Source organism: Fundulus heteroclitus, chromosome 1 (genome assembly GCF_011125445.2).
Source record: "Fundulus heteroclitus isolate FHET01 chromosome 1, MU-UCD_Fhet_4.1, whole genome shotgun sequence".
Classification (NCBI taxonomy): Eukaryota; Metazoa; Chordata; class Actinopteri; order Cyprinodontiformes; family Fundulidae; genus Fundulus; species Fundulus heteroclitus.
The window spans coordinates 37031991-37044906 of record NC_046361.1 but is presented as its reverse complement, the minus strand read 5'-3'; the positions used below and the strand labels follow the sequence as shown (position 1 = coordinate 37044906).

At 43.1% G+C, this 12916-nt stretch overlaps 1 protein-coding gene across 6 annotated transcripts in view; it reads right to left on the bottom strand.

Annotated features, from left to right (window-relative positions):
- Positions 1-12916, bottom strand: part of vps13d (vacuolar protein sorting 13 homolog D) — an 86647-nt gene that overhangs the window by 17445 nt on the left and 56286 nt on the right. For all 6 annotated transcript variants that reach the window (XM_036142228.1, XM_036142212.1, XM_036142221.1 and 3 more), the window contains 12 exons: positions 11934-12084; positions 11598-11814; positions 10110-10360; positions 9181-9372; positions 8973-9099; positions 8749-8891; positions 7445-7575; positions 5217-5392; positions 3709-3832; positions 1941-2176; positions 1759-1861; positions 67-224 (listed from right to left, as the gene is read on the bottom strand). In XM_036142228.1, the coding sequence (XP_035998121.1) occupies positions 67-224; positions 1759-1861; positions 1941-2176; positions 3709-3832; positions 5217-5392; positions 7445-7575; positions 8749-8891; positions 8973-9099; positions 9181-9372; positions 10110-10360; positions 11598-11814; positions 11934-12084 (2009 nt within the window). The remainder of the gene's footprint in view (positions 1-66; positions 225-1758; positions 1862-1940; positions 2177-3708; positions 3833-5216; positions 5393-7444; positions 7576-8748; positions 8892-8972; positions 9100-9180; positions 9373-10109; positions 10361-11597; positions 11815-11933; positions 12085-12916) is intronic.

Genomic DNA, 12916 nt, shown 5'->3' with positions numbered 1-12916 from the left:
ATGGTGAGGCGACTGAAAGAGAGACGTTTATTATCATTACAGCAGCCCACGATGCAGAACCGCTACCTGTTGTCACTGACAGCTGCAAGCCCAGCGATGTCCAGCACCAAGGAGGTGTCCAGCGGGCGGGGCTGGGCCGGCTTGCTCTGGGGTGGAGACGAGCCTTCATGACAAAGCATGCCGGTCCCAGTCATCCTCCAAAGCTGGGAGCGCTTCCCAGGCTCCTGAACAACAGAGACAGCATGAGTCTTCGCTTTTATGAAATTATCAGTTTTTATCACTTTCTAATAAACGATCGTCTGCAATTTCCACTTTTTGACGTTACATCCTGAACATTGTTTGTTTCTTTGTTTCTGGAGTCCAGCTGAACTAATTATTTCTTCTGTAAACTGAAATGAAAGCAGTCGGCTGGTTATATTACTTTATACGGTCTGGGTGAATACTCGATTCTGATTGGCTGCAGGGTGTTTGCGAAAAAATGTTATAGGACACCTACGAAAACTTCCGGTCAAATCACCCGATTGTCTAAATTATTGCGCTGGTTTAAAAGTTGTTTTTTTTTTAAATGAAAGTACAATTTTAACAGGGAAAAAAAAACATTGTAGTATTAATAACTGATTCACTTTTTTTCATAGTTTGGCTGATTCTGCAACTTATATATCAAATTTAAATTGTAATTCATCTTGACCTTTCGTTAGAGAAATCTGGTCACTTTAACTTAAAAATGTATTTGAAATGTTAACTTATAGACAACAAAGAATGAACACATGTTTGGTGTTTCTCTGTTTTAGTCTGGATTCACGCAGCTCGAAGGACCCGGACCACGACAGAACAGTTATTGGGCTGTTTGTGAAGCTAACGGCTAGCGCTAGCTTACAGGTCTGCTGTCTGGGCGGGTTACAACTTCTTTGATGCTGATGCTATAGTCCAGTGTGACTTATATGTATTTTTTCCTCTTTATGATGCATTTTTTTGACTGATACGACTTATAGTCCGAAAAATACAGTAACCACAAACTGCAGTTTCAACATTTTTTTCAACAACCAAATTCCCTATTTATGCAAAATCTGAACCTTTTCTTTTTTAGCCTTTAATGTCTAGATCAGGGGTCAGCAACCTTTAAAACCCGCAGAGCTATTTTTGCCGTCGGTCCAGTTAAACACATTTTGTTTAGAGCCACAAAAGTTACACATCTCTTTGAAACAAGAGCCTGTTTTTATAATATACTATAGGAAATTTGTTTTTTGTTTTTTTAAATTAAAGATTAACAGTTATTATTATTTAACCAACAGTATTTTTGTTTAGGTTTAATGCATTTTCTTCAATTGGACATTAGATTTTTTTGTTTTCAACCCATTGACAAAAAGATACTTCATTTATCTATAGTAAAATATTCTATACACCATTAGTTTCTTTCTTTCTGGAAATGTTATGCATATATTGCAGAACTAAATGCATCCAAAAGCTTGCAATTTTAAATTACCTTTACATTTAGAAACCATGACCAATTTTTTCTTAAGTTTCTAAGAGCCAAAGCTGAAGGTGTAAAGAGCCACATGTTGCAGACCCCTGGTCTCAACAAAAAATAAATAAAAATTCCCCTGAATTTATACAGAATATTTATGTGGTGATCTGGCTTTAAATATGAAAACTGGGTGAATGGTCGGACGAATCAACAGATGGTAAAATAAGCCTAGAAAAAATACTTTAGACCAAGTTCCAGACTTTTCCAGAAGGTGAAAATAGTTTTGGTGGCACCTTTTTCCTCAGGATGACCCTCTGGGTCTTGGGGTCTACGTCGAGGACCAGCTCAGCGCAGCTCTCCAGTCGCCGCTTCCCCACCGCCTTCCTCTCCACGTTCCTGCGCACACAGGACGGCTCGGTTAGCGTTGAGATCGACTTCTCAAAAACAGCGCAGCGTCGATAAGGCAGGCTCATACTGAGGGAAGGTGTGCGTGGCTGCGATGTAGATGAAGTTCTCGTAGTAGAGCTTGTTGTACTCTCTGAAGTTGTTCATGTCAGCCGTGACCTCGGAGGACCCCGCTCCCTTCACGGTGAGGGTGATGTACGGCGGCAGCGTGGGCTCGTCGCAGGCGTAGTCCAGCGCCGACGCAGCCTTCACCTCGGTGTGCAGCCGCAGGTCGGCCACGCCGTGCTGCCAGAACTGGATCGGCACCTGAAAGGATTCAAACAACAACCCTGTCCTGCATTAACAGCTCTCTCTGTGCAGTGTTGTAGTACTCGAGTCCGAGACTCGAACTCGAGTCCGAGTCATTAGCTAAATTTAGAGACTCGTGACTTGACTTGGACTTGAGCACTGATGACTCGAACTTGGACTCGGACTCCTACATTCAGATCATTCTGACTCGGAGATTGAGAAAAAGACTCGACTTTTTTTATATCATTAGGCTATAATTTTAATATGTCATTAGAATATTATTTGGTGTATGATTTTAATATCTAAATGTCGTACCGCGCACGTGACGTCACCATCTCATGAGCAACGCCCCTTGCCGCTAAGGTTGGGCAAACAGTGTGAGAGCGCTCGTAGCAACCAGCCATTACACATGCAACAGATACAACTATATGACCGACTTTACAGCTGTTAAACTTTCACAAGAGGATGTCCAGGCGCCCATTTTACTGGTAGAACTGTGGAACAACATACCAACGTTCAGCTCAAACGATGGCTTGAGTGTCGAGGGCTCGGAAAGACGGGCCGAGTTGATAGAAAGGTAAGTCGATGTTTTTCTTCGGCTCGGCGTTCTTGGCGTCATCAGACGTTTTTTTTCTGTTTGTAGTCACCGTCCAGGAATCGGTATAAATTTTCCGGCCCGCCGAACAATTTAGTCCGGTCCGGTGGCGAAATGCATTATCATTATCCAACGGCTGTATCTCCTCGCTGCATCGACCGATCCACACCAGATTTGTTGTGAGTCATGGGGGAACGCTGCCGAACGCGTTTGTGGGAATCGCCCGGTGGACGGGCGAGGAAAATGCGTAACAGCATCTGCGGTGGCGGGCGGCCGGTGGTGCGCGAACCCCGCCGCGGCTCCGGGCGGCCGGCGGGCGGGCGGCTCCGGGCGAACCCGGGCGAACCCCGCCGGCCGCCCGGAGCCGCGGCGGTGTGCGAACCCCGCCCGCCGGCCGGAGCCGCGGCGGTGGCCAATAGGCCGGAGTGCGCTTGGCTGCGAGGGCCGATCGACGCCGCTTGCGGCTTTAACATCCTTCATATGCGGCCTATCAGCGTACCTCGAGTCGCTGTTGCACGTTCCATAACAACAATGTTTAAAAACCATGGTTAGGAGACGTCTTAGACTTGGAAAAAGCAGTCGTTTTACCGAGTAAAACCAAGGGTAACTACAGCGAAAGAGTTATTAGTGCAATGGAATGTTACTGATTCATGTCATACATCACACGTCAATAGTGACTCGACTCGGACTTGACTCGGATGAGTAGTGGACTCGACTCGGACTCGACTCGGATTTTTTTTTTAATGACTTGGACTTGACTCGGACTTGAACACTGGTGACTCGAACCTGGACTCGGACTCGAGGCATAGTGACTTGACTACAACACTGTCTCTGTGTATCACTCTGCCGTTAGCCTGATACTGCCTCTTTAAATCGTCTGTGAACAGGTTTATCAGCGGGGAGCTAGCAGAGTGACTACAGCCTGTCATGGTGGTGGGGGGGGTGGGGGGTGTACCTCGGACATGTTGTCGATGCGCAGAGGTGGAGGCAGCTGATCCGTGTCCGTGAAGGAAATCTGGTAGGTGGCTTCTTTGAGGCTGATTTCTGTCCGCAGGAAGAAGCACTTTCCCAGCGTGTCTCTGTTCAAAGCAACAACTGCATTAGTGAATTTTTGCACTGCCAACACTGAACTTTTAAAAATAATGCCATTTTTTTGCACTATAAACATGGTGGAACATTCTTCTGCACACTTTTTTTTAAAAACTGTTACATGTTACATTCTTATCACTGCTGCACTTTACATTGTAATGTTATTTTATTTCAATTGCAATCTCATTACACTGTCGTAAGCTGTATGCAATGAAATTGTTTTTGTATGCACAATAAAGTTTGTCTAAGTTCTCTTCTCTGTCTTCTCTAAGCCCCAGTGGGTGGAGGCAGATGAGCGTTCACACTGAGCCTGGTTCTGGTTCTGCTGGAGGTTCTCCTCCCTGTTAAAGGGGAGTTTTCCTCTCTACTGTCGCTTCATGCATGCTCAGTATGAGGGATAGCTGCAAAGCCATCAACAATGCAGACGACTGTCCACTGTGGCTCTACGCTCTTTCAGGAGGAGTGAATGCTGCTTGGAGAGACTTGATACAGATTTTTTACCAATCTGTATAATATGAATTTGAATTTGTAAAGTGCCTTGAGAAGACATGCTTCATGAATTGGCGCTATATAAATACAATTGAATTGAATTGAATTGAATTAAGTCTAAGTCTAACATATCCCGAAAATTATTCAGCTTAAAGGAAAACGGGAATGTTTCAAACTCTAGGATCAAAATGCAGCACTTTGTAGCAGCTGTGGTCATTTTCCTGACGTTTTTTACAGAATGGTTTTCTAGAAAAAAAAAACAATTATCCCACACGAGGTTTAGACGCTGTGTGTTGAATGGACAACATAATGGTTTTATATATATATATATATATATATATATATATATATATATATATATATATATATATATATATATATATATATATACATACACACACTTTGTAAATTTCTCCACTTTTTATTCATGATTATTTATTTATCCTCCTCAGTAAAATTACATTACTAGAGCCTTTAACCTGTCAGGCCGCTGAAACTAATTCATTTCCCTCCAAGGGGATGATAAAGTTAATCTTATATACATATTATAATTGTCTGATTGTTAAAAAGGTTTTCGTGCTCATTTCCTCCACGGTTTAGGTGGATCAGCCAATCATCTCTCTCCGTTTCCTCCATCTTCCTGCTTCAGACACTCTTAGCCTCGCTAAAAGTCCTCCTCACTACTCCTTACATTTTTCCACTTCACGAGCTCTCTGAAGGCCTAAGGTGCTTTGTGAATAACTTTTATCCTACGGAGGTAAAATCTTAGAATTCTGGATGATTTTTCCTGAAATGACGTCACTACGGGCCACTTTTAGTCTGAGGATTCTTGGTGAATACGGGCTCTGAACCATGACCAGGTCAAACTGTTTTTACACGCCTCACCTCATGTTGACGTGGAAGGACTTTGGCTTGTTGACCTCGAAGCCTCCGGACCACGTGCAGTTGGGGACGTCCATGAGGCGCACGCACAGCAGCTGGTCGTAGTCGTTTCGGGGCCAGTGGAAAACAACGCTGGAGCCTGGCAGGGTGGACAAGTACCCCTCTGGGTTGGAGGCACCCTGCAACACAGGAAGCTGTTATGATATTTGCTCTTCCTGTAAATGATGAAAACTAAAATAGTTACCCTGTGGACTGCGTTTTTAATCTATAACCCACCTCCTCTACCTGCAGTTACTCCTTCGCTGCAACCATGAATCTTGTGTTTGGTTTTAGTGTTTCCTTCCTGATATATCAAATAATTATTTTTGTTGTTTGACAATGTGTTTTGGGAAAAACTGGTTAGTTTTAAACTAAGAGCAACATATATGCTTGTGCTCTATTATTATGTTTCTCACATATAACTGAGAACCACATGTGTTTAACTTGTGGTGGGAACTTATGACAATGTGTTGTGGGAAAGACTGATTCAAGCTCTGTATTCCTTATTTTGCTTATATTTTGCTTTGCTGTATTCGCAATGTTACTTTGCTTCACATACTGCTGAGATGCTGGGAACGGTTTTTGTTTTGGAAACGGGACGAACAGATGAGCTGAGAGAGAGAACTGGCCACTCTCGCTCCCATCTGATACTTTGTTTACTAGTATAAAAAGGAGGGGACCGCTCTCAGTCGTTGAAGTCTGCCGTGGGTTTCGTGCGGACGCCCGGCCGCGTGGATTGTGCTCTTACCGGACTGACCGGCTTCCCAGTTCTGTGCCATGGTAAGAAATGGAACATCAAGCCTGTCTGAAAGCATGTTGCTTTAAGTGCTTGCTACTTTGCGTGTGCAAAGTGATTGCTGTTTTGTGTTGCTGTATTCTGTGTGGATAATAAATATGGGCACTATTATCCTAGCCGAAGCAGTGTTTGTGTTTTTATTTGTGTCTTGCCGATCTCTTCCGAATCTGAATAAAAATTTCATAAAACACTTCCCTTCCCTGGTAGCCCCAAGTTTAGCACCATTTGTCCATTAAATCCATCATCCCTCCTCCACACATGTCCAAACCATCTCTGCCTGGCACTCTACCATTCTCTCCAACCTGACCAGTCCCTCTGATTTACTCATTAATAATCCTAGTGTTCTCGGTCGTCCTCAGTAAAAAAAAAAACAAAAAAAAAAAACACACCTGAACATCTTCAGCTCCTGTCTTTTGGTTGGTAGCACCAACAAACCCCGACATCATGAGATAAAACTTTAATCATCTGCCAAAGGGGGAAACTGAAATGTCGCAGCAGCGGACGGAGAAGTAATTTTTAAAAAGAAAAAGAAATAATCCAAATATAAAAAAAATAAAGCTAGTATCTAAAGCCTACCTGACATCTTCTCTTTGGACAGACGGATTCAGCTCAGTGTTTTTAAGCCCTTCAGCCCTCAAGCCTTCTTTCAAGGGGGCTTGAGCTCTTTAGCAACAATGACGCGCTTGTACTTGACTATCTGAGACCGACACACACTTATTATACGTCCAGATCTTCATCTGAGACTTCTCTACGAAAGTTTAGCATCTCGCATTTTCAATTTCAAGAATGATTTCCAAATTTCAATAATTGTGTCACAATTGTGCCAAAATGGCACAAAACAACAAGGGTCCACCTGGATTATTTTCAATCTAAACATGTGTAACTTTTCCACCGCTTGTTGTGGTGACGCCAAAATGGCAAGACGGTGTAGTTACAATTTATTTTGTTTATTTCCTTCTTTACAGTAAACGTAAGAAAATTTGCATGTAAATATCTGTTGTTTTCAGCCAAAATTATTTTTTTTGGGCGTTTAAATCTCATTTACTAATGTCCAGAATAATTTACTGTCAAATGTTCACTTCCACATCATCCTCCAGGACCTTTATGTTAGTTGATCACAAGATTAGCACTTTAGACATTGTACAAGTTAAGAAAAGTAAGAGTATCTTTTTTTTGGACAATAGACCCTTGGGCTTAAGAGGTTAAGAAAAGGTTTCACTGACAGTTCTGCATTATTTGTCACCCCTAACAGGGGGAGAGTTTCAAAAACGAATCATTTGTCTAACATACCATTACTGCACCTTAAGCAATTATAAATAAACAGTAAAATTAGCTTTAGAAAACTGAATTTACACCGTTTTTCCCAGTTCCTCTCAAGCACCAAACAGTTTCTCACCTTTCCTCTTGCAAACTCTCTCTGAGCGAAGGCCAGTTTGTGTGTGGAGTGGTTGTCCAGCAGGTAGCGCGGGGCGAAGGTCACTATGTGGGTGTCCCTGTAGTTTCCTTTTCCTTTACGCACGCTGATCCCTGCAGGAAGGATGGAATAAACGGTGACCGGCAGCTCTGGTGGTCGGGCCTAGCTGAGGAGGCCGAGGAGCTGCAGCGCTCAATCGCTGAACTGTGGCATTTTATTCCAGATTTCTAACTTATATTCTGTTCTCGTTCCTTATTTTTATTTATTTTCATCTGTTTTTGAACGGCTCTAATGATCTTATTGTAAAGCTGTCTGTTGTATAGGGCTCTAGAAATGAATAAATTAAATTAAAACTGCACGCCAAGTTAGAGTAAAATGATTTGAAGTGCAGTAAAATAAAAGCCAGAAAGAGGTGAACTCACTAATAGTTTCCAGTGGGTAGTGGAACATTTAGAAGACGCCCATGTGAAGCCCAGTTATCGATAAGAAACCCTCTTAAGTCTCAAATTAAGAAAAATGTTGAGATCAGTGTTTGCCACACATTAGCTGGCCTAGAGAGCAACAGAGCGATATCTAACGCAGGAGTTCCCCAACTTTTCAGCCTGCGATGCCCAAAACACCAGCGTCAGAGACTGTTTCTTTTGGAAATTGTGAGAATAAAGTCATAATACGACGAGTATAAAGTCATATTTTTATAAGAACTCTTACAGAAAAGTGCAGGAAATAGCAAATCTCTTCAGCACATCAGCATCAAATCATCTTCTGACCTTCACTTTGGGAACTAAGGGACTAGAACCCAAGAATCCTGCCTTCCTGAGGGCGGCAGATTATGACCAAACGCCCGACTCAAGGATCACGAACCCGTCCGATTACATCAAAGTACATGAACAGGTCATGTTGTCAAAAAGGAAATGTCCTGAAATTAGAGATTTAATGAGCCCAAACAAAGCAGCATCTTGGCTTCAGACCAACTACATCATCAGGCAGGAGAGGCAGCTCGTTCTCCAGGTCGTTAAACTTATGTGAAAGACATTTATAGCTCAATGGGTCTTTTATCTGGTTAAATAAAGGCCTTAATTAAAAATAAGATGCTGTTTCTGAGGTAAAAAGGAAGGGGTGATTTTAAATATCAGCGATTCAGAGGAAAACTAAATCTTTAACAGTTTTCTGTTTAGACGACCCGCGCTGATTCCTCTGGGACAATTTAAATTCATTGCAATAAAACAATATACAGCTATCTCCCTAAGAAAAAATGTAGTTAGGTCGCATTTTATTCGTTATCTTGCCTATGTTGTAGATGAGTCCAGGCTTGTTTCCATGCTGGATGACCTTCACCGCTCTGACTCCGCTCCCTCCATCAAGGGAGAAGCCCTGGCACCAGCCCGGAACGCCGTCCGGGTGGATCCCCTTCCCGATCCGCATCGTGCACCTGGAGTTGAGACAAGAAGGAAGCAAGTTCAAACACGGTTCCTCTGGAGGCCGGAGACCGGAGAGCCGTCGGCGTGCTCACATGGCGGGCTGCTCCTTGTCTGTGTAACAGAACAGTATCGGGCTGAGGCTCCGGGCCAGCTCGTGCTCCTCGAACTGCCCCGCTGCATCGGCTTTGCTGTTGTCCTGGCGGAAAATCAACGGCAGACCTGAGGGAATGGAAGCGTTTTAGCAAAAGGAGCCCGTCTGGATGCCAATCGGCGGGACCGAAACCTGAAGGCGAGGAGTACCGGTCTTGTTGACGAGCCAGTAGGGAGCAGAGACCAGGATCTTCAGAGCTCCCTGCGCCCTCAGGAGGATGCGGATGGTGAGACAGAGCAGCCGCTTGTTGGTGTCGTAGAGCCTCATGCGCACCACGTAGTTCTGAGTGCCAGGAGGAATCAGCAGCTCTTTGCACACGGGGAAGTTCTCCAGCAGGACCCCTGAAAACCCAGCAGGTCCACCATGAGAGCACGGCTGGTTGGTGGGCGTTAAAGTAGGGCTGGACGATAATTCAATAACGATATATAGCGATCGATTTACGTATATCGATTTTAGAAAAAAAAGGGTCAATAAAAAGTTCAATAGAATTCCTTTATTTTGCTTTCTAGCCACGTAGGTTATTATTATTGTCATTACATTCTCCCAACCAATCACAATGCAGACCCAGGAATGCTGCGTCCCCTTCAAGGAGTTCAGAGAGCAAACATTCTTTTTCATTTTTAAATCCTTGTAGTTTTGATAAAAAGTTGGTTGAATTGTTACATTGGTTTTTCATTTCAACTGTTTACATAAATCGCTGCTGCATCTTTATTCTGAAAAATAGTGCAATCTACTGTGATTTTTTAAGAGTGATTTCTAGAGTGACTTTTTTCAAGCTGTATGCAAACGAAATTTCGTTCTGGACGCACTTGGTGCATACAAAATGACAATAAAGATATCTATCTATCTATCTATCTATCTATCTATCTGAATAAAGGGCTAAGTTTAAATTCAGTCTTCTGTATCTAAAAGTCAATAAGCATAAAATGTCCAGGGCTGCACTTAAAATATATGTTTTGAATTTGTTGATAATTATCTATATCAATCAATATGATTTCTATTTTATCAATATGCTTTTTTTCCCCCCTATATGGTCCAGCGCTACATTAAAGACCAATCAGAGAGCGAGTTGGCTCACCCAGCTCCATGTTCTGGTACGTGTCAGCAGAGTGCAGCACCGCCTCCTTCCCCGGCTTCAGCGAGCCTTTGATGCTCGTCCCTTTAATGTAGAAGTTGAGGTCGCAGGGCAGCAGGTTGGCCAGCACCATGGTGGGCAGCAGGTAGATGGTGTGTCCCGGCTGCCGGTAGATCTGCTGAGCGCCGCCAGAAACCTGACGCTTGGCAGGCTGCTGCTCCGGGAAGTTCTCCTTCTTGATCACCACACAGAATCTGCATGAATCGACATCAAGGATATCTTTAATCAATGCGGATAAATACCAGGAACGGCTCCAGCTGAGGGGACGGCGAGAGGAAGGCCTGGGCGACGAACCGAAAATTTACAGACGCCGAAATTTCCGACAATAACCAACGACATTTTGCCCATGTCGGCATTTTCAGTATTTAAAAAAATGAAAGTAAAAGTAGTTTCTACAGGTCGGATATGCTCCTCTCCCTTTAAGACGCTGCGGTATGTGGTCACATGACTCCAACCCCATCCAGACTGAAACAAGAAGCGAGGTTGGGAGAATGGAGGAAATTTCAAATACTGTTGTAATGCTCCTAATATCCATTGAGTGGAGCGGCTTCGTTGCTAATCAAAGTCGTACTTACACATTTTAACAGATTTTTGAGCGCATTGTTCCACATAAAATCAGTCAGTAAGCACAACAGTGATCATATATAAGGCGTACAATCAGTTTTTGAGAAAATTTAATGATTTTAAGTGCACCCTGCAACATTTTATGCTTTGTTTTTGCTCAATTTTTTGGTAAATAAAGCCTTTCATGTTTATTTATGATTTTGATGGAAGTATGTACTGTGCATGTGCTGCAGGTGGTAAAACAAGGAAGCGGCTAACGGCTATTAGCATCTCCCAGCGAAACAAAGAAGAAAGGTCTAAGATCCAGTGAAAAAAACACAAAAAATATGATTCTATAGGGAAAAGAGTGGAATTTCGCTGGGAATATAGTCTGAACGTTGGTGTTCACTGAAGCGGACGCTAAACCTGCCGAGGATCAGATGTGACCGCAGAGTTGACTGACGTCTCTAAATGTTCTGATATGAGGCTCTTAAAGTTGCTCTTGATCGGTTTATTTAATTAATAAGGGTTGGTCTTTGATCACGCCAAGCTGCTGCTTTACTGTGAGGCATTGCAGAGGTTCAGGCTCTGTCTGGCATTATTTACTAGTGATTTATTAATTAAGCAAACCGGCATTATGATAGTTCTGCAATACTGTCACTAGATGGCGCCACTTCTGTTTATATCTGCTAATCGCGCCCGATGCTGGGGCTATACTTATCCCCAAAAAGGACCATCAAGACATTATCAGGATGGACGCTTGGTGTATGTAACCTTATTTTATCATAATCAAACGTGTTTTGGTCTTTTTTATAAGCATATAACGTGGCTATGTACCTTTAAGCTAGCTGTATGGGACATCAAGGAAGAGGCCCTTGTCGCATTTACCTGAAGTTGCGTTTCTGTGAATCATCAAAATCTGCTGACTGGCAGTCCCTCTTACTGCTGTTGACCTCCCCCGGTCGCTCCACGCTGGTCCAGTGGATAGGCACCTTACAGAAGAACAGGCCCATGCCTTTGGGCCGAGCCTGCAGCCGCCAGGTCGTCAGATGGAGGGGGACGGCTAAGGACTGGCCGGGCAGGACGGGAGGCAGCACCACCGGCTCTGTCAAAGCGAGGACAGGCGAGCGTCATAACAACCAAATAGAAAAATAAAAACCTCTCCATCAGATAATCTGACGGAGCCTGAAGCTGGACGGGGGCGTGACGTTAGCGGAGTCTTACTGTCGGGTGCAGAGGGACTGTCCAATCGGACCTCCATCTGAACGTCCAGACGATTTTTCACCATCAGGGCCGAGCGCACGGTGATGACCTTCCGGGCGCTGCCCTCCATGGTGATGGCGAAGACCACCCTGACCGGGGGCAGGGCAGAGAACTGCGGGTCCAAAGAGGCGAACACAGGTGGTACCGTTAGGGACACACAGCCGATTCTGTCCAAGAACAAAACCTTAAACCCGTCATCAGCTCAAACGTCTACTCCTTTCTGACAGACGTCATATAAAACATTCAGCTAGATGGGTTCTGGGATTTATAGGTTCTCCAAAACATGAAACAAGATCAAGCTGGGGACCTTTAATGCTATTTCTAAACCAAGAACCGATGCACAATCCAAAAAAGGAACTAAAAGTAAGTGAAATTTTCTTGAAATTAGTGTATTTTTCTTTTATTTGAGCAGCTAAATAAGACTATTTGTCAATAGGATGAGTATTTTTAGATCTAAAATAACAATTATACAGCCTGCACTTGAAATTAGATGGTAGAGATGACTTGTTATTATTTTAAGTGCAAAAAAATCATATTCCACTGGCAAATAGTCTTATTTACCTGCTCAAATCAAGGAAAAATGCACTAATTTATAGAAAATTTTACTTACTTTTATTTCCTTTTTTGCAGTACAGGAACTGAGGGTCAGCTTTACAAGGTTCCTATAAATGTTTCATCAGAGAAAGTCATACAGCACCAGGCGTTTTACGGCATATGTGAACATTTATAGATTAAATATCCCATTTATGTAGCTAGATTTTATTTTCTGCATGTTTTATTTGGATCAGCTCAAGTTTAAACTATCAAATCTGTGCTTGATTACTTAGCATTTTATGTTCAAAGGTGGAATTTAGATTTAATCGTTTATATATTGGAATAAGGAATGAAGTTCAGAAAATAAACCCACCCTTTGTATCAATTTTGCCTTGCCGTTGTCAAAATCT